This window comes from Glycine soja, chromosome 10, assembly GCF_004193775.1.
Source record: "Glycine soja cultivar W05 chromosome 10, ASM419377v2, whole genome shotgun sequence".
Classification (NCBI taxonomy): domain Eukaryota; kingdom Viridiplantae; phylum Streptophyta; class Magnoliopsida; order Fabales; family Fabaceae; genus Glycine; species Glycine soja.
In genome coordinates this window covers 41859636-41881243 of record NC_041011.1, presented here as the reverse complement: position 1 = coordinate 41881243, position 21608 = coordinate 41859636, and the positions used below count along the sequence as shown (strand labels likewise).

Below are 21608 nucleotides of genomic sequence, written 5' to 3'. Positions count from 1 at the left end.
TCACCAAGTTAGATATGTTATATTTATTTGAATGCATTGAGGTGTTGTTGTTTATTTAAATATTTTATTTATTCAGAATGTCATAAATTGTGATTGTTTTAATCTTATTTTTATTGGAGTATTTGTATATATATATAATCTTGTTTTCAATTTATCGCAGATGTTATGGTTTATTTTTTGGATTACTGTGTCAATTGAAAATAATATTATTTATAAACACTTTAAGTTTGTTTTATTCACTGAAATTATCATCTTGTTAAAAATGTTATTTTTGGACCACGAGGAAGAAGATGTTAGAATTGAGGATAAGACTTAGTTACCTTTAAATACATTTTTAACTTTGTTAATATTCAAAATAATATACCAAATGTGGTTGATTAAGTTATATTTTTAGTGAGTTATTTTTAGATGTTCATATTTAAGAGTAATATTTTTATTTATGTAAAGACTTATTTATTTGACTTTATTTATTATACATGAGATATTTTTCTACCAATATAATTTTGAAATTTTATATTCTTTACCGTATGGGATGTTATTTTAATAAAGAATGTTACATATGAGTTCTTACGGAAATTAGCCAACTCAATTTTCAATCTACAATCTATCGGAATATTCGAGGAAGGATCAACTAAAATTACTTCATCTCATTTACCTTGTTTGGGCGTTGCATTTGCAAGGCAGCAGGTGTAATTTCCATTGTCAACTAGAACTCCTAGTAAAACAAAATGTCTACCTTCAATGCTATTTCACGTACCTAACTAATAAGTAATAACTACAGCACTTAATTATACTTTTTCGTCAACTTTTTTAATTTTGGCAATTTTTTTATCCAATAAATTAATTTGATTCATTTTATCCTCAACTTTTAATAAACTTGAAAATTTTATCCATCAATTTATCCATTGATAAGCACAAAAGTTGTGGTAAAATTTGTCAATAATAATTCGGGGTAAAAAATATAATTATGTTAGGAGCAAATTAACATATTAGATAAAATTCCCAAATTTCTTAAAAATTGGGATAAAATGAACCAAATTTAATACCAAAAATAAAAAATTAAGAATAAAAAATGTAATTAAACCTAACGAAGTCCTATAATGCTGTCATTAGTTTCTTCAATAAATGTTATTAAATTCCTTAAATATTTTACATGAAATCTACTAGTACTAATCAACCAATGAAGTTTTGTTGCTGAAAGGAAGGGAGAATCAACAAATAAAGTGGACCGGGTCTTGACAACCCAATCACATTATTATCCACCGTGAAACCCGAGTAATTGGTTGTTGGTGACGTTAAATTTTCCACAGCATCATTTCGTGTTGGTGGAATGAATAAGCATCGTCGTTGCAACAGTAGGAACCTTCCATTGCTTCATTTTCAAAACACCCTGATCAAAACAATAGATTGTGGCGGAGTCAAAGAGAACCGAAAAACTCGGGAGAGGAGAAGAAGTGCTACCAATTTAAGTAAATTTTCAAGGCTTGATACTGTAAATACATACATTTGGCTCAGCACAAAATTTGCACATATGTGCAATGGTGGTGATTCATTAAACATCAACCGCTAGCTATACCAGTCCGAAACATTACAACCATTACAGCATGAAGGTATAGTTTTACAATCCTGCATCCCTAATGACACCATTGGAGGTATTGTCAATCCTCTGTTTGGCAGAAATCACCCTATCTAAAGTGTGGTCTGAAACTGAGATCCCTGTGGTTTCCAAATCTGCAACTACAGCAACAGCTGCATCTAGTTCCCCAAGATCAACGCAGAGAGAGATGGTCTCATCATAAAGAGGACTGCAACATGGCATGGGGGAAAACAGGGAAACAATAAGCTGAAAAGCAACAGATATGGGATGGCAGAAAACAAAAGGTTGCCTTCATTTTGCAGCTCTTAATCATAGTGAATAAACTGCTGCATAATCTAATCCAACCCAGTCGAACAGTTATGCCTTCAACCATAGGAATTAAAAAAAATAGCGTACAGAAGTTAAATACTGCATCTCAATTTTAAAAAAAGCAGTAATACACAATTTTTTCACTTATTCATTCCAAGGTGGAACTATGTGGTCCATTATGCTTTAGCTCCAAAGGAACCATAATGACTAAATTAAGCCACAAATTGCAAAAGAGAGTTTCTTGAAATGTAAGAAGATAGAGTTAAGGAGTACCTTAAGGCACTTGTTAAGAATTCAAAATTGGAAAATAGTAATGAAAAGTAAAGCTTTTTAAGTTGACAAATGCATCATTAAACACTTTCTATTTTTCATTTCTTAAAAAGTGTCCTTCGTGCATCCATTGTCAGGACCCAATGTAAAATAGTGAACTTCTACAAATTAGAGAGGAACAGTAAATTCATATGATTTTGAAGAATGTTATGCTTTATGTACTACAGATATGACAGTTTCAGGTGCCAAATTTAGGAGGGTAATTCTTTCCTCCGAAATCTCAGTTGGTTTAACTTTCTTTACCCCTGGTCAAGCACATAAAATGTCTAGATTTTTGTTGACTGGGTTGGGAAACCCACACTAGAAAGTCTTTTTATATGAAGAAAATAGTTACCTCCCAAACTTAAAACCAAGAGCATGAGTTGTTTGCAAAATTGTCAAGAAAGCTGAAGGTAGAGGTGCCCTTATAGCTGCACGCAATATCATGGCACAATCTCCTATAGTTGGTCTCCCTCCCAACTCTATGACCTGTACCATACAGCCCAGAATCTCATTCAGCAAAGACATGCATATTACAGAAGAATGTTGTTAGGTTAAATACATCCAAAAAGACCAAAATAGTATTGCTATTTGCTAAAAAATATTTATTGAATGTGCTGGCTTCAAAAATCAGAGGGAGCTTCTAACTTTAAACAAAATTAGAGGAAGTTTCAGAAATATTTACAAGGATGATGAATATATCTCTACTCCATTGTAATATATAAGCCAAATTTCCAAATTGAATGAAATATTACACTATGCCTGAACAGGAATGTACAAGCGGATAGGTAGACAACTAGACATCAATGTAGTCCTTTTCTTTCTTCTTTGATGCAAAACAAAAATAAATATCACTATTCAGAGTATTTATAAGTTCATTTGTGACATGCCAATAATGTTTAATGTCCCATTGAAGGGAGGAATGAATCAATAGCTTAAGAAAACAAGAGCAACATATCCATGTATCCCTGTAAAAGTTGAACCAAGTAAAAAAAAAAACTTGTCACCAAAAAGATTGCCAACCAGTATGTTCCAGTAAATTATTTTCACAATTGACAACCGGAAGACATAATCTCAAGAGTATCCCTTACATTTAAGAGATAAAAAAATGTAAAGTGATATCCTAGATATGCTAGTATTCAGAACATAAATGGAAGAAGTGCTCCAATGAATCTTTCTCACAATATATTTCATAGAAATTCCCTTGGTTTTATGATCTTCAGTCTTCACCTCAAGTGAATGAATAAACTCAGAAATGGAACTAAAATAATTTACAGATTAAGCAACTTCACCCAAACTATTGGAGCTTCTGGAGACTGACCATTACCAGTAGAAAGGAGAGAAGATACTAAAACAGGGGATACAATATCCCCCCAAATATGGGTATAAAAAAAGGCAGTTGCCCAATAAAAGCATAAAATATAATAAAATAAAGCACTCCAATTTATTTGTCTATCTGCTACTTAGAAAACCAAAACACGCTCAAGTAGAACTAACTGATGCCAAATTAAATTACTAATCCAAAGGCATAAAAACATTTTTGCTAAAAGTTCCAGCATCAAAATTAATAAACACTAAAAAACACTGAGGAATAAATTTTTTATAGTGGCATCAAATACACTGATGTTTGAAACCTGTATGAAAATAGATGTCTTAATATATGAGCAAATCAATCAAGAATACAAGATAATTAACACTATCAAAATCAAAATACAAAATTTAATGTCATTCAATATCCTTTTGGATCTAAGTTTACTTAAAAGTGGAGTGTGAAAAAGTATAGTTTTCATTTTGTACATGTGAAGAGGCAGTAGTCATGTTCTCTGTCTACAAGAAACAGAGGAATTTGATCATTTAAAACCATTTCAACAAGAAGCAAGTTTGCAGTTAAAAGGAAAAAACAGTTAAGGTTTAGCTATTTACCTTGTGCATAACTTTGATTGCCAACTCAACTTCCCTTTCCTGTGACCATCTACGAGGAGGTTTGTTCTTGAGTTCTCTCTCCCATGTCCATCCCCAAGCATCTGCTAATGTATACATGTCTGACACATCAAAAATTTTCCGTTTCCTCATTTCCTTAAATGCCTCAAATAGGTTCAGCGGAAGCCAATCATCATCATCATCATCCTGCAAGCAAACAATATTAGATTCTCAAAGAACAGAATGTTCAGAATGTAAAAACTGCAACAAAGGTTGAAAGAATGTAATGTTAACAGTGAACACAATTTATGGTCCAGACATGGCTCTCAGTTTCTCATGAATCACTCTCACTCAAAATCTCAGGCTCCTATATTAGTTTTATCATATTTGTTGACACATCCCAACATTTTACGATCTTTTGTACAAAAAAACTTGCCTGACTGACCAAACAAGTTGCTGAATCTCACTATCCCACCCAAATTTACAAAGGAAAAGAAGAATACCAAGGAATCATCTATCGTACCTCAACCTGCACTCTGCGAGATCTTTTAAACTTTTTTGATGTAGCAGTAGGTTGATCAATATCTTTCAACAACTGGACTCCAATCATTTGAAGAGGCCTTTTAGCTTCAACTTCTTTCTCCTTTATCCTGTTTACATCTTGGTTCTCTGCTGGTTCTACTTCCTCTTCTGCCTGCTCTGCTTCCTCCTCCTCATCATCTGCTTCATCATCTTCAACCTCTTTTGCAGCATCTTCAATAGCATCAACATCATCCAAAACTTCAGGGACATCTGATTGAACTGCATCCGTTGGCATTTCTTGATCACCATTTAAGCCTTCTCCTAAAAAGCGACGTTTCCAGAACTCTGTATTTCCTTCCTCCAGCTTTATACGTGAAATTAATGCATCCAGCTCTTCGTCCACCTGGAATATGAATCACATTTAAGTTTAGGCATTATATATTAAAGATCCAGATGGAGAGAAAAGAAAAAGGTATTTAGATGAAACAAATGAAGAAATCAACCTCTTCTTCCTCCTCTTCCACGGGAGGAACCCAAAGGGGCCTACCACGAGATCGATTTATTCTCCTTGCTTTCTGTACACGCTGGTAAAGAACATTTCTAGTTCCATCAATAGGCAAGCCTTGTGCATCTAGTTCTTCCTTCAGTTCAGACACGAGCATTTTACTAGCAGCCTTAGGCTTTAAAACATTCTGTTCAGGCCCCTTCATGAGCTTTTTTAGCCTTTCCTGCACTCTAATATAATCAAATTCAGATACATCATCCCCTAAAGCTGCAAGTCCTTCATTCTGCAAGGTCTTCAGAAGCTTTTTATTGTGCAACTTCAACTCCTCCATGCATCTTTGCTTGAAGGATGTCTCCATTGGGTTTGAATAAATAAATCCATGAGCATCAGGATCTAGAGGTGTTTTACCTCTTCGAGGCACCCACCGCTTACGCTCCCCAGTTAGGCCACCCTCATCAATATATCTGTTTCAATTAATAGCAATCAACACATCAACAAAAATAAATCAATACACAATAATAAGCATGAGTTCATTAAGGTTGTTAAGAAAAACTCAAGTCCCACATCGGCTAAAGATAAGGCCAAAATAGAGTATATAAGTGGGAGACAACCCTCACCCCAAAGCTAGTTTTTGGGGTTAAGTTAAGTCCAAACCTACATTCTAAGATGGTATCAGAGCCTATCCTAGATCCATTAAACAGGTCATCTACCAAGTTATCCATGCACCAAGCCCAAAAGTGTTGGGTGTGAGGGAGTGTGTTGAGAAAAACACAAGTCCCACATCGGCTAAAGATAAGACCAAAATAGAGTTATAAATGGGAGATAACCCTCACTCCAGAGCTAGCTTTTGGGGGTTGAATTAGGCTCAAACCCACATTCTAAGAAAGGTCATCAACTAATATATACTAGATATTAAATAAGAAAGAAAACCAAAAAGAAAAAGTAAGAAACTTTTCTAACTAGAAAACTTACAGGAGATTCTTAGGACCGCTGCTTAGATTTTGATTTGCATATTTCGCCAATATTGGCTACTACTGGTATTTTCAAAATATTTAAGTTGCCCCTGGTATGCAAACTAGGATGCACACAAACACAAACTATAGAAACACAATTTATGATCAAGAGGTAAAATAACATGCATTTGGTATGCACACTGCTCTTGTACAGCATAAACACAATTGAAAAGAAAAGCCAATTGAAATAAATAAATAAAAGACAAGTCAAATCATTATAATAATTTCAATTCTCCCTAGCCGAGAATAGATAACTGTTGACAACTGTATGTCTATATTAAGAAATAATTAGACAGCTGGATGTTTATTTTTGGAATTAATTTTCTAGAAGATTGAATAATTAGGATCAAGATCAGATTATTCCGATTTGATCTGATTAGATTATTATTTTGGATCAGAATCAAATCTCTTTGATTTGATCTGATCCCTTTTTATTTACTTTCTTTTCTGCATTTATTATTATGTAATTGGCAGCCTTGCCTATATATGTAAATCTTTTATTCCTGAATAATATACAAGAATTATTCTTCCTTTCCTATTGTTTTTCTCCCCAGCAGTCCCTAAAATCACATGGTATCAGAGCTTCGGCTCTGATCTTGTGGTATCCCGCCATGGAAAAAAATGCTGCGACTGGAGAAAATTCCTCCACCACTTCTACGAATTCTGGTGGTAATGAAACTGTATCATCCCCTATCATATCTGATTCTCTGTCCATAGGTACCAATTTACAGCTTGTGATTCAAAAGCTGAATGGTAAAAATTATGTTGAATGGGCTCAATCTGTGAAATTGGCCCTTGATGGCAAGGGAAAGTTGGGCTACCTGACAGGAGACACCTCTCAACCAGGAGTGACCGACCCCTCTCTCCCAAGATGGAAGTCAGAAAATTCACTAATCATCGCATGGCTGATCAACTTAATGGACTCTTCCATTGGGAAGTCATACTTATTCCTCCCAACTGCGAAAGATGTGTTGGAGGCCGTCCGTGATTGTTATTCTGATCTAGAAAACTCTTCTCAGATTTATGAACTTAAGACTCAGTTGTGGCAGTCCAAACAAGGAGACAAGGATGTCACAACCTTTTACAATCTCATGGTTACTCTCTGGCAGGAGCTGGACCAATACTATGAGGATGATTGGGAAAATCCCAATGATGCAACTAGGTTCAAGAAGAGAGAAGAGAATGATAGAGTTTACATGTTTTTAGCAGGCTTAAATCAAGAATTGAATGAGGTGCGTGGTAGAATTTTGGGCAGAAAATCACTGCCGTCAATGCGAGAAGTGTTCTTTGAAGTTAGGAGGGAGGAATCCAGGAGGAAATCATGCTGCGAAACTCTGATGGTACAAGGATGCAAGAAGCTGAAAGTTCAGCCCTGGTTGCAAGGGGACACGAACCAGAAGGAGAAAAAAGAAGCGACCTTGGTGTGATCATTGTAGAAGACCATGGCACACTAAGGAAACCTGCTGGAAACTCCATGGAAAACCACCCAACTCCAAAAAGAAACCAACTGGAGGGGGTCAGGCTTTCCAAACCTCAAATGCTGAAAATGTGGAGTAGAAAGGCAACTCCGAGTCATCTCCGTTCACTAAGGAATAACTAGAGCACTTGTATAAACTCTTTACCACAAAAATGTCAGTGACTCCATCCTCTTCTTTGGCTCAAAAAGGTATCTCTTTCTCTGCTGCTCTCCTTAGTTCCAAACCTGATTCCAAAGCTCCATGGATCATCGATTCTGGAGCCTCTGACCATATGACAAACTGTTCAAAATTGTTTTCCACATATAGTCCTTGTGCAGGTCACAAAAAGGTCAAAATAGCTGATGGTACCTTTTCTACTATAGCCGGTGTTGGTTCTATTCCTATATCTAAAACTTTAACCCTTCACAATGTCCTTCATGTTCCAAATTTATCATGTAATTTTTTGTCTATAAGTAAATTAACACAGGACTTAAATTGTTTGGCTATTTTTTATTCCTTTACATGTAAATTTCAGGAGTTGAGTTCAGGGAGGATGATTGGCAGTTCTAAAGAGGTTGATGGTCTCTATCTCTTTGAAGATGAGTCTGGTCCTAAGGAGAAACTCCAAAAAAATTGTCTCAATTCAATTCTGATTCATGAAGATGAAGAAATAATGCTATGGCATTATCGGCTAGGTCACCCCAATTTTTTGTATTTGAAGCATTTATTTCCTGACCTCTTTAAAAATAAAAATCCAAATTTGTTTTCTTGTGAAATTTGTCAATTTGCAAAACATCATTGTTCTTCTTATTCCCCTAAGGATTATAAACAATCTAGTTCATTCACCTTAATTCATAGTGACGTTTGGGGACCTTGTCGGGACCCTACACCAAATGGAAAAAGATGGTTTATTCACAGATGCAGACTGGGCAGGATCTATTACTGATCAGAAATCAACATCCGGTTACTGCACATTTGTTTGGGGAAACTTGGTTACTTGGAGGAACAAAAAACAAGATGTTGTGGCCAGGAGCAGTGCCAAGGCTGAGTACAGGGCAATGGTCCAAGGTGTTTGTGAGATTTTATAGCTTAAAAGGATTCTAGAAGAATTGCAGCTTCCTATGACTCTTCCAATGAAATTGTATTGTGATAACAAGGCTGCAATCAATATCTCCCAGAACCCTGTTCAACATGACCAAACCAAGCATGTTGAAATTGATAGACATTTCATAAAGGAAAAGGTGGATGCCGGCCAAATTTGCATGCCTTTTATTCCTTCTTCACAGCAAGTTGCTGACATTCTTACAAAAGGATTGTTTAGGCCCAACTTTGAGTTTCTTGTAAGCAAGTTGGACATGTTGGACATCTATGCACCAACTTGAGGGGGGGTGTTGACAGCTATATGTCTATATTAAGAATTAATTAGACAGATGGATGTTTATTTTTGGAATTAATTTTCTAGAAGATTGAATAATTAGGATCAAGATCAGATTATTCCGATTTGATCTGATTAGATTATTATTTTGGGTCAGAATCAAATCTCTCTAATTTGATCTGATCCCTTTTTATTTACTTTCCTTTCTGCATTTATTATTATGTAATTGGCAGCCTTGCCTATATATGTAAATCTTTTATTCCTGAATAATATACAAGAATTATTCTTCCTCTCCTATTGTTTTTCTCCCTAGCAGTCCCTAAAATCACAATAACAATCATATATGCAAACATAAAAAAAATAATAATAATAATAACAACAACAAAATAAAATAAAAAATGCAACTATTGCTGAAATAGAAACAATACCTAGAAATATAATCAATCTCATAGCCAATTTCAGCCTCCTCTTGTAATGGTTCAATCCATGAGCTCACTAATGTCCGGTATTTTCTGCTCAAGATCATTGCCCGTGAGGGGATTGGCTGGTTATCTTTGGCCATAGCTTCTAAAGCTTCAAGCATTTCAACAATTCTTCCTGAATTTAAAAATGACAACTAGGTTGAGGCAAAGCATTCCAAGAGAATTTTGGTCATAAGATTTTATGAACTATAAATTGAACTCCAGAGAGAAGGCAATACCATGATGGTTATCTTTAGTAACAAAGTTCTTGGTCTCAACAGGGGCAACAAAATATAAGAAAAATAAATTTTAAAAAAATGATTATGTATTGTGGAACCAGATCTTCTACATATAATGGCAAGGCGGGTTACCCATCAACTACTCTCCTATAAAAGGATTTCAGAATCGAAAAGAGAGAAAAAGCTTAAACTCAGAAATGGAGTTTTTGATATTAACTAACTCAACTGAAAGTAGTTACATCTCTAGTATTTATACTAGAGCTAAAGGTTGTTACAACTAACAATAGTAATTGTCAACTAACCACTGTCAACTAACCTAAGGTTAGTTGAGAAACTAACTCAGTTAACATAACTATCAATAGTTAAAAGACAGAAAAGGAGTAATTCTGCTCCTATAATCTAATACCCCCCGGCAAGCTCACGAGGGGTTGACAAAGTGTTTGTCAACAACTCTGAGCCTGTCCCTAAAGATAGTGAAGTTGGAAGGGGAGAGAGATTTGGTGAGAATATCTGCATATTGATCAATGGCAGGAACATGAATCACTTGAAGGCTTTTCTCCATGACTTTTTCTCGTACAAAAAATAAGTTCAGTTCCATGTGCTTGGTTCTGGAGTGCAGAACAGGATTATGAGCCAAGGAAACTGTGCTCTTATTATCACAGAACACCACTGGAGTAGAGTGTCTCACATGTAATTCAGACAGCAAAGTCTGAATCCAAGTTACTTCAGCATAGGCAAGAGCCAGGCTTCTATACTCTGCCTCAGTACTTGATCTAGTCACAACCTTCTGCTTCTTAGACCACCAGGACACCAGTTTTGGGCCTAAGCAAACAGCTACTCCTGAGGTTGACCTTCTGTCATCTGGGTCTGAAGCCCAGTCAGTATCACAGTATGCTTGAACAGAAAAACTGGATGATTTAGAAGCCTGTAGCCTTAATCCCAGGGTAATGGAACCATTCAAATATCGCAGAATCCTCTTAACAGCCTGCCAATGCTGCTCTGAAGGATTGGACATAAACAGACATACTTTATTTACAGAAAAACTGATTTCTGGTCTTGTGATAGTGGCATACTGAAGTGCACCAACCACTGATCTATAAAGAGTAGGATCTGAGAACCTTTCTGAACCTGACTTGGATAGTTTGCACCCTCCAACCATGGGAGGTGCAATGAGATTAGCTTCATCCATATTTGTTTTGGCTAGTAGATCCCTGAGATACTTGGATTGAGTGAGAGTAAGAGAGCCATCAGCCTGATGAGTACTTCAATCCCTAGGAAGTAATCCAAATCCCCAAGATCTTTTAAAGAAGAAACACTATTTAACTGAGAAACCAGTGTTCTAATGAGTTTAGAGTCACTCCCTGTGATTATAATATCATCCACATAGATGAGGATGTAAACCATAGAACCTGCCTTAGAATAGACAAATAGAGAAGGATCACACTTGCTGGGAACAAACTGAAACTGCAGCAAAGTGTGTTTAAGTTTATCATACCATGCTCTAGGTGCTTGCTTAAGCCCATAGATTGCCTTATTCAGTCTACAAACCAGCTGTTTGTTAGAATTTTCAAAACTAGAGGGTTGTTGCATGTACACTTCCTCTTCCAGCACAACATTGAGGAAGGCATTGTTGACATCCAGCTGTTGAAGGGGCCATTTATTGGAGATAGCAAGAGTAAGAATAATCCTTACAGTGACAGGTTTTATCACGGGAGAAAAGTTTTCATTATAATCATGACCAAGCCTCTGATGAAAACCCTTGGCAACCAGGCATGCCTTGTATTTGTTGACAGAACCGTCTGGATTTTGTTTTAACCGAAAGACCCACTTACATCCAATAGCTATCTTGTCAGAAGGAAGCTCAACCAAAGTCCAAGTTCCATTTCTATTAAAGCATCATATTCAGACTGCATGGCTGCAAACCATGTGGGATTTGAGATGTCAGTTTTAACAGATTTGGGTTCAGCATGAGTCAACAGCAGTGTAGGGTTAAGTCTGGGTTTTACTATTCCAGACTTGGCCCTTGTACACATGGGATGAGTATTTTCTGGTCTAGATAAGGAGGGTTGAGGTGGGGAAGCAGGCTGTAAAGGTTCAGGAATTGGGGAGGGAGGGTCAGGTGGTAAGTTTTGAGAAGTGGGGATAACAGGATCAGAGGGAGTGTAGGTGTAGGGGAATGCAGCTGTGAAACAGAAGCAGTTGTGGTAGGAGAAGAAAGGCTAGGTTCAGGTGTGGGATGATAAGAAGATTGCTGCTGTTGTATAGAAGCAGTGGATAGGGATAAGGTTGAGAAACAACAGAAGAAGCAGGGATAGTTGGTAAAACTGTGAGAGGAGTTGGATTTGATTGGTCAGCAATAATAGGGTTAGGCTTTGAAGAAAATAGGGTAGGATAGGGAAATTTTGACTCATTACACAGTACATCCTTTGAGATGTAAATTCTGCCATCAGATGCTAGACATTTGTAACCTTTGTGTGAGTAAGAGTAGCCCAAGAAAACACATTCTTGTGATGTGTATTGATGTTTATGGATGTTGCAGGGTCTTAGAAGAGGGAAACAAACACACCCAAATATTCTGAGAAAAGAATAATCTGGTGTTTTGTGAAACAATTGCTGAAAAGGAACCTCATTTTGGATGGATGTAGATGGAAGTCTGTTGATCTAGTATACTGCAGTTAGAAAGGCCTGACCCCAATAATGAAGAGGCATAGCAGCCTGAGATAACAGTGCCAACCCCATATCAACTATGTGCCTGTGTTTTCTTTCTATCACCCCATTTTGGTGATGGGTATGAGGGCATATTAATCTGTGCTGAATGCCCAAATCACTCAGAAACTTGGTAAAGGGTCTGAATTCACCACCCCAGTCAGATTTCACAGCTTCAATAGGAAAGTTAAACTGAGTATTCACCATAGCCTTAAACTGCTTAAACACATCCAGAGTTTATGACTTGTTGTTAAGTAGATAAATCCAGGTAAATCTGGTATTAGCATCAACAAAAGAAACATAATACTTGGTACCAGTACTCGATAAAAATGGTGCAGGGCCCCACAGGTCAGTGAAAACAAGTTCAAAAGGACTAGAATAGGCAGATAGGGAAGGAGAAGGCAGTCTATGTGACTTGCCAAGACAGAAATGGGAAAAGAAATCTGAGATATTCTTATTGATTGTTGAAATTTTACAGATTTGGGATACATGTCTCAAGACATCAACACTAGGGTGTCCTAGTCTAGCATGCCAAGTGGCAGCAGAAAAAGGTTTACAAGTGGCAGAAGTGCCAACAGAAGTATTATTCTGAGTACTATTTACAGAATCAGAACTAGAACTTGAGTAAACAGTAGTGTAAGACTTTGACTTGGGAAGTTGAAGCAAGTCAGGAAATTGGTAGAGACCATCTTGTCCCACCAAGCCCTTGAGAAGAACTTCTTTAGAAACCTGTGATCTCACCAAACAGAAGGTAGGGTGAAACTCAAAATAGACCAAATTGTCCTTACAAAACTGACTCACACTAATCAGATTTTTAGTAATTGAAGGAACAAAGAGAAAATTATTAAGAATGAGAGAAAACTTAGGGTTTAAAGGAGATGGAAATAAGGTTAGACTTGTGGAATTAATATCAATACCCTGCCCATTACCAATGGTTATTTGATCTGGACCTTCAAATGGTGTCAACAGCTGACTGTTTTGAGAAACATTAGTGACATGATGGGAGGCACCAGAATCTGGATACCAACTGTTTGAAGGAGCTGAACCAGCAGTAGCAAGGTTAGCTTGAGGAGGGGCTTGAGGAGGAAGAGTTGCTTGAACTCCAGTATCATGCACATATGGCATTTGAGGACAGTAGTAAGGAAAAGGACATGATAGGCATGTATTGCTGAGCAGAGGGAAGTTGTTGTGTTACAGCTTGCTGAGTGGAAGGTTGCTGAACTGAAGACGTGGTTTGTGTTTTCATAAACCATGGGCTGTGTAGCAACATAATAAAAACTTCATAGCGATGGTAGCAAAATGAAGCCTCATGACCAAATTTGTGACAAACTTGGCACTGAACATTTGCAAACCTACCATCACCACAGCCATCTCCTCTACTGGCATTGCTTCTCCCTCCATTGCAACCTCCATAGCCACGTCCACCTCTACCAGAATTAAAAAATCTGTTACCATTGTTTGCATTGCTTCCATTGTTCGAAACATTGGAATTATTATAATTCCCTTGAGTGAGGTGAGCTTGAGCATTAACAGTTTGAGTGCTTGAGCTACCACTGGAGGAACTTGGCAAATTTTGTAGCACTTGAACTGGTTGGACATAGGCAGAACTGTTAGAAGTTGAAGCTCCTTGGGAGAAATTAACAGCAGAGTTAGTAGAAGCCCCTTGAGTCAAGTTAACACTGATTTGGGAGTCAAGTTTCTGAAACCTATTAAGCCTAGCTTCATGACCTAGCAGTAACATCGCAACCTCATCAATGGAAAGTGGTTCAAACTTACTGCAGATTAGTGGCATAGTGGACTCATAATCCCTGGGTAGCCCCTCAAGAATAACATCAAGTCGCTCATCAGGAGAAATTGTGACTCCAATTGAACCAAGTGAATAAACAATAGTCTGAATTTGTAGCAAGTACTCAGATATAGACTTATTTTGCAACTGCATACTACGAAGCTCAGTTCTCAGTTTACAAGTTTTTGCACGAATTAAAAAATGAAAGTGAGAATGTAGCCTATCCCACAAATGCCACGAGGTGCGACATCCAAGAAGCCTAGGAAGTCCTCAGGAGAGATTGTTGCTTGAAGACAGGACAGCAGCAACTGATCCTGTGATTCCCAAGCAAGGTACTCCGGAGAAGAGATTCCAAGATCGTGATCTGCTAGGGTTCTGAAACGCGGAGGAATAGTAGGATTTACCAGAAAGTGATGAAGACGATGACCTTTCAATACAGTTTCAACTTGCAGACACCACAGCAATTAGTTCAAGTTTGTAAGTTTTGCCGAGATCGCATGTGAGAAAGAGTAAGGCTGCGAAGACAAAGACGTTGAGGCTTCTGGAATCGCTGCCGTCGGAGTAATTGCCGCTGTTGGAGTAGGGATCGACTGAAACGGTGTTGCAAACACTGGAGTCATCGTTGGAAACTCTGTCGTCGTCAGAAAAGGCTGAGTCACCGTTAGAAACGGTTACTGAACCGCCGTCGCTGGAAACAGTTGAGGAACTGCCATCGCCAGTGTTGAAGCCATAGTCACCGGAATAGAAGAATCCGCCACTGGAGCTGAAGAACTTGGCAGTGGAGGAGAAGGAGGAGGTTGAAAATTATTTGCGGAAGACATTGTTAACAACACAAGGATCGAACAAGCTCTATGATACCATAAAAGGATTTCAGAATTGAAATGAGAGAAAAAGCTTAAACTCAGAAATGGAGTTTTTGATATTAACTAACTCAACTAAAAGTAACACATCTCTCGTATTTATACTAGAGCTAAAGGTTGTTACAACTAACAATAGTAACTGTCAACTAAACACTGTCAGCGATCCTAAGGTTAGTTGAGTAACTAACTCATTCAACATAACTATCAATAGTTAAAAGACAGAAAAGGAGTAATTCTGCTCCTATACTCTAATATCCTAAAATTCTTCTTTGAGCTGAAATTTTAGTACAACTGTAGGATACATGCCTCAGATCTCCTTACATTTCACCCAGAAGATGGGATGACATTTTTTTAGGGGGTACAAAATTTTTAGGTTAAGGAGATGGTGCCCCAATCCAACGTAGGGAAAGCTTTTGAGTTCAAAGAATACTTATGGAAGATTTACACTTCACTCCATGGAGATAAGTGCAGGTTCAAAATTATGACTAGTGAAATGCAACACATGCACACCATGTGTTGCTTCACTCAACCAACCCCTTAAGGTTGATTAAATGAAATTTTAAATTCTTTATTAATAAAGACAACATCTTTAAGAATAAGAAAACTAAAAATACATAGCCACTATAAGCATACCTTCCCGACATAATGCCCGAAGGTACAAAGAAAGTGGATCTCCATGGTTCCCTTCATTATGTAGAACTTCTATACCCCCTTCAAAGTTTTTAAGAGCACGGAAATGCCTAATAGCTTCTCGTACCACACAGTACTTGGTAAAACACTCCACCAACAGCCTGAAGAGACAATATGGGACAAATTAGATCAAGATGACACTTCATAGTCATATATTACAAGATCCTTAACCAATACGAAATCAATTTTAATTTAAATAAAACAGCTTAATGAGTACCTACCTATCTGGTCCCAAAAAATTACAGGTCATTATTCAGTTTACCTGATAATCTAAGGATCCTTCAGAAAATAGAAGGAAAACTTCAAGTTAAAGAATAGCATAGAAGCACTAAAAAGTCAACATATAGTTGACTGTAGACTACTTATAGCATGTTTATTTTTCTGATTAACAGGTCTGAAACCCACGTTCATATGAAAGCTACTCCCTCTATTCCAAAATAATAGTCTTTTTAGTCTTTTTAGCCTTTTTAAGCTATTTTTTTCCAACAATACCCCTAGATATGATTAAGAAGATATATTAATACTTGCATTAAAAAGAGACATCAGCCATAAAAATAAGTTGGTGGTAATAGGATATTTATGACAAGAGTAGTTGAAAAACTAATTGTATTTTGCCTAAATTTGTGCCAATTGAATATTTCTTAATCAGTGTTCCATTACCTTAAAGGACTATTTTGGAATGGACTATGGAGGGAGTACGATTTTTTGCTTCTCTGTAAACGGAGCATTGGAATGTGAGCCTACAGAGTATAATGCATACACATACATGTTATTAGTCGTTGGTGCAATGTAATTTCCTTGCTGTAGGCAGTATCACTAAAACCTATATATTAAACCAGGATTCCAGAGGACTTCTGAGTTCTGATCATCTGAATTTAAACTCCTGGTTTTTCTGTCTAATAAAGGGTTCTGTGATTTAGTAGCAGATTAGCAGCGTCAAGTTGTTGTGCTTCTCAGGTGTATTTAATTGGAGAGCAATGCCCATGTTTTCAAGGGGACTCAGCCCATATAATTGTTATGCTATAGATTCAGTTTTATATTTTCTCTAGGAAGCTCCCTCATTGTTGTTTTAAGGGAATTTCACAACCGATATGCAGACGGCTTTGTAGCAATGTTTAGCCTCACTGCTGCCTTCCTTTGGTTTGGGAGGAATCTCTTCATCCCCCCCCCCCCCCCCCACTCTTTCATAATGTTTCTTCTTTTTATACACATACAGACTCACTAAAGCTTCTTTGCAATCTATTGCTTTGTCACAGGACTTGCTTCAAATTTCTGTTTATTACTGTTAAGATTACTTATTATTGTTATAATTATAACTGTTACTATTTTTTAAAATAACAACAACAACAACAAAGCCTTATCCCACTAGGTGAGTTCGGCTACATGGATCACACGATGTCATTCGGCACAATTAAAAACCAAAGGCTAAATTATATACTAATAAATTCAAGACTTAAATATCTTTTTAGTCCTTACAATTTAGCATTCTTTTGTTTTTCGTCCTTGCAAATTTTTTTTTCTTAATCCTTGCAAATTATGCTTGTTTCATTTTTCGTCCTTATAGCGCTTTAGAAAACATTTTTTACTGTTCAAAGCTTTATCTAAAGTGTTTTAAGGACTAAAAACAAAACAAACATAATTTGCAAGGACTAAAAACAAAAAAACAATTTTGTAAGAATGAAAAAGAAAAAAAAACACTAAATTGCAAGGACTAAAAAGGTATTTAAACCTAAGTTCAAACAATTTTACATCCAACATGTTAGTCAGGTTTGTAAAAGAAAATTAATACGTGTCTTACGCATGGGTCTTCGCATTTGGCTGTATACGTTTGTGATCCTCAACCATCATGCCAAGTAACTCAGCAACATCTTGTACTCTATAAGCCACACACAAACAAGTTTAATACAATCACATCACCTAATAGCAAATTTAACTCAATCCATGAAATAATCAATTTAAGAATTCCAATGGGAGGTTTCACAGCTATTTAAATGTCTAACCTGTCATAAGATTCAGCTCTAGTATAAGCTTGAATAACCCAATTGTATGTCTCTGTATCAGGCTTCATGTAATCTGTTATGTAACAAATTAAAGATAATTTACCTTGCATAGAATTAATAATGAAGAAAGAGAATTTAACAATTTAGAAAAGAGCATCCCACCTCCACCACACACAGAAACAAAAAAGAAGAAAGATACCATAAGAATTGAAACATAATTGTGAACCCAGTAAGAGTATAAGAAAAAGAAACGAGATTCCCTTAAAATGGTAAATGAAATCTTTATAAGTAAACAAATATAAGCATCAGAAAAAGAAGAAAGAGGAAGAGAAAGCAGATGTGGAGGGCAAACCTTCTCCATATTCCATGTTCTCAAATGTTGCAAAAGCTATTTCAGGTATTCCGCAGGTAGCCTAATGAATTTGTAAGATAATATTAAGAAAACATAATGCAAACAGAAGAAGATCACACAAGCTCATAATTTGCTTTAACAAAGCTAATTGAAATTTGATAAGTTTTAAAAAAACAACAACTCAGCATTGTTTGCCTGAAACCTGTAAAACTGAGGGTCCTTTTGATATGTACCAAGGTATAGCACATAATAAATACTTAAGTTACAGAACATTTTTTTTATCCTGTAGATTGTTTGTGAGACAATGGACAACACAATCAAAGCAAAATAATGTGAAATTTACTGCAAAACCCTTTTTAATAATATTAATTATAAAAAATGGTGGTAACGGTGGCGAAGTTTGTGCCAACGACAATGATGACAACAATCATGGTTTTAAATTGCAGTCCGCAACCGCAATGTCAAGGTATTTTGACACTCTGCAATCACATCATGACCGCAATTGCAGCCACATCAGATGCATTTTCTCGCAATATAAAGGTTTTCAGGCTCACCGCAATGCGACCGCAACCGCAGTGGTGGGAATAGTGGCAACGGTGATGGTTACAGTGATAGTGGTGCCAACGACAACAATAGTGGTGATGGTAATAGTGGTAGTGGCAACAATGATCATGGTGGTTACAACATTGGTGGCGTGACGGCAACAGCCGCATTAATGGAGGTCGCACATTAAATGAAATAAAATTGGGTATTTTTGTCTTATGAGTATTTTGTATTTGGGACAAAAAGTTGTCCCATGGTAACAAAAAAATTAAGTTTTTGTTTTGTCCTTCATTTGATTTGTTTGTCCCATGATCTTTTTATAGATCAAACATGGGACAATTGTATTTGTGTTGTCCAGTACCATGCTTTTTAGCAAATGAAACGGACCTAAAGTATTATTGTATCATAATCCATATTAGTTACCTTCACATCTTTTCTAGTCACAAAGAGAATGAAAAAACAGGAAGCAAGGATTTGATTAGTGTTTTCATAAGGGAATTTATCCTTATGAATCATTGCCAAAGATAGGAGTCACTTAATTGCCACAATATATGAATCATTGCCACAGGATAGAAGTCACTAAATTAGCACCAATAATCGGTTTGATTTGATGTACAGAGAAAAAAAATAAGGAATGAGATATGTATGAAAGATTATTTTTTTTAAGAAATACAGAACTCTAAATATTTTCACCCCTATTTTTAAGGTGATACAAAACCAACCACTAATAGTTATAAAAAGAACCACCTAATCTTGCTTTCACAACACAATTTCCCTTGCAAAATTCATGGATATGGGAAAAAATTAAAAAACATGGCATCTACAAAATTATAATCGAAAGAAAAATGCTATATCTTCCTAAAAATCCTCCTCCTATTTTATAAAGAAAGTGTTAAATGAAAAAATTAAATACATAAAATGTCTAAGAAAATATAAAACGTTTTTAATACTTACCATACAAGGGAACTAGGGGGATTTATAATTATTCTAATTGAAAACATATCATCTGACAATGAAAACAAAAGACTATCCAAAAGTCACCTAAATGTTTCCACACCTATTTTTTCAGCAACACCAAACTGACCCCAAGAACACAACATTTTGACCACAAAAACCAGATTGAGGAAGGTAACCTGCACACTGAGGAGGCAATTGAAATGAAACGTGGTTGCCATCCGGCCAGCCGCCTCCATCTCATAGGCAATGTCTAACGCATTAGAATGGTCCCCCACTTTGCAGTCTTCCTGGATCAGAAGATCATAAACCTCATCAGTAGCTTTAAGCCCACCCTTGGCACCCTTCAAGAACACTTCGTTGGCATCTTCTAAATGCATGTTACGAACAAGTTCCTCTACACAACACCACAATTACAACACACCATAAAGGAGACACCAAAACAAATTAACAATAAGTAATCTGCTATACGATAAAACAAGAAGGCAATATGAATTGAGTTCCTCCTATAAGTTAAAATAAACTTGTACACTAAATTATGTGAGAGAGCTTCTACAAATTAGTTAATGGAGGAGAACTAATTTTAGTTTATGGAGAAACTCATTTCATTTTTTTCTTCTATTAGAAATGTTTCTAAAGAAGCTCACCGAAAGAGGCCCTTATATAGAAACTAACTTCTCAAAAAGCTGAGATGCATAAGGTGATTATAGCCAACTCGATTCATTTTACTTTCTTATTTTCTTTCTCCTATAACTGTTTACAAAGAAGTTTATCCAAAGGAACATACCAATGAGAATAAGCCAAGCTTGGCGAATATCATAATTTAGCTTTTCCATAGCTGCAAGTATTTCTAGACCTCTAGTGGCGCGACCTTTAGACCCGAATAACCTTATCAGTGCCAAGAACGTCTCGTGAACCGGTCGAAGACCTGCGGCCAACTCTCTTCTCAACGATTCCATCTGCGTAACAAAGACAATAATCAGTTAAATTGAGACGGCGTCGTCGTGGGGCAATGAATTAACATACCGCGGCTTCTTCGTCGCCGTTGAGGGCGTGCGACACCACCAAGCCATGAAACGACCGAGGACCGGGGCTGAGTCCCGCGGCGATCATGTCGTACATGACTTCCGAGACGCCGTTTGAGTCGCGGTTCCTGGCTCGGTCCATGAGCTCCTCCATGAAACTGAACCGGAGGCCGTTCTCGACCGCACTTTCGTCATCCTTCGACTGCTTCTTCTTTCTGCCTCGCTTGTCCGGAGCTGAAACCGCGGCGCGAACCGTCACGGCTCGGGGAGAGAACCGGTTCAGTTTGAAGGGGAAGCGGGCGTAACCGTAAGTGTAAGTGTAAGGTAAGATGAGTGAGGACATGAATGCATGTATGAGTTTGTGTAATGGCTTCAATTCGAGGGAGTGACTCAGTGACAGTGTCCACTGAGTGACGCACCAGGGTGGCGTGTGATACACCGATGATAAGGCAGACCGCGAATTGAAAAATATAAACAAAAACTAATAATGAAGATATAAATCGATCTAAACAAGAACAGGATCATTTATGTAGTAAAGTTAAGAATTGGATTAATTTATAGATCCCATCAAAATTAAATTAAAAGAATTAAAATTTGTAAAGTTATTTGATTTGATGGTTAATATTAGATATTATTTTCATATGTATTATTATTTGTTTTATTTTTTAATTATATTTATATTATTAATGGATCATATTTTATTTATTTGTTTCAGTAAGTCTAGTTGTAACAAATCTGTTTATAATAAAGTTTATTGTAATAAATTAATTTTTAGAGAATAGTTATGATTTAGATTATTATAATAAATTTTATTGAAAAATATTTTATTTTAATTTGAATTAGTCTATTTTATAATATTATGTTGATAGTATTAAATGAATCAATTTTGTTATTATAATATTGTTTTAATTGAATTAGATATTTGAATAAATTATGATATAAAATAATAATTCTAAAAAAAAGATCAAATTTAAATAAATAATTG

General features: G+C 36.4%; 1 protein-coding gene across 2 annotated transcripts; it reads right to left on the bottom strand.

Annotated features, from left to right (window-relative positions):
* Window positions 1-1085: 1085 nt before the first annotated feature.
* On the bottom strand, window positions 1086-21100 carry LOC114372164. 2 transcript variants are annotated; one of them, XR_003658165.1, is made up of 14 exons: window positions 20625-21100; window positions 20386-20557; window positions 19778-19995; window positions 18102-18162; window positions 17750-17822; window positions 17548-17625; window positions 15693-15850; window positions 9436-9604; window positions 5161-5626; window positions 4659-5060; window positions 4139-4342; window positions 2571-2704; window positions 1505-1805; window positions 1086-1390 (listed from the first exon to the last, which is right to left on the bottom strand). XR_003658165.1 is itself a non-coding variant. In XM_028329599.1 (13 exons), the coding sequence occupies exons 1-13, from the start codon at window positions 20964-20966 to the stop codon at window positions 1619-1621; spliced, it is 2664 nt and encodes an 887-aa protein (XP_028185400.1). In that variant the 5' UTR covers window positions 20967-21100; the 3' UTR covers window positions 1086-1618. The 2 variants fall into 2 exon arrangements, 1 of the variants encoding a protein (XP_028185400.1); XM_028329599.1 differs by having other exon boundaries at window positions 1086-1805.
* Window positions 21101-21608: the final 508 nt, after the last annotated feature.

What these genes read in the sequence shown, in the direction of transcription:
- LOC114372164 (XM_028329599.1), bottom strand. Translation starts at nt 20,966, where the DNA reads ATGTCCTCACTCATCTTACCTTACACTTACACTTACGGTTACGCCCGC. An exon ending in GAACATGGAATATGGAGAAG is followed by an intron (nt 17,823 to 18,101) that starts GTTTGCCCTCCA and finishes GTTACATAACAG; the next exon opens with ATTACATGAAGCCTGATACA. An exon ending in CTCGCAGAGTGCAGGTTGAG is followed by an intron (nt 4,343 to 4,658) that starts GTACGATAGATG and finishes GTTTGCTTGCAG; the next exon opens with GATGATGATGATGATGATTG.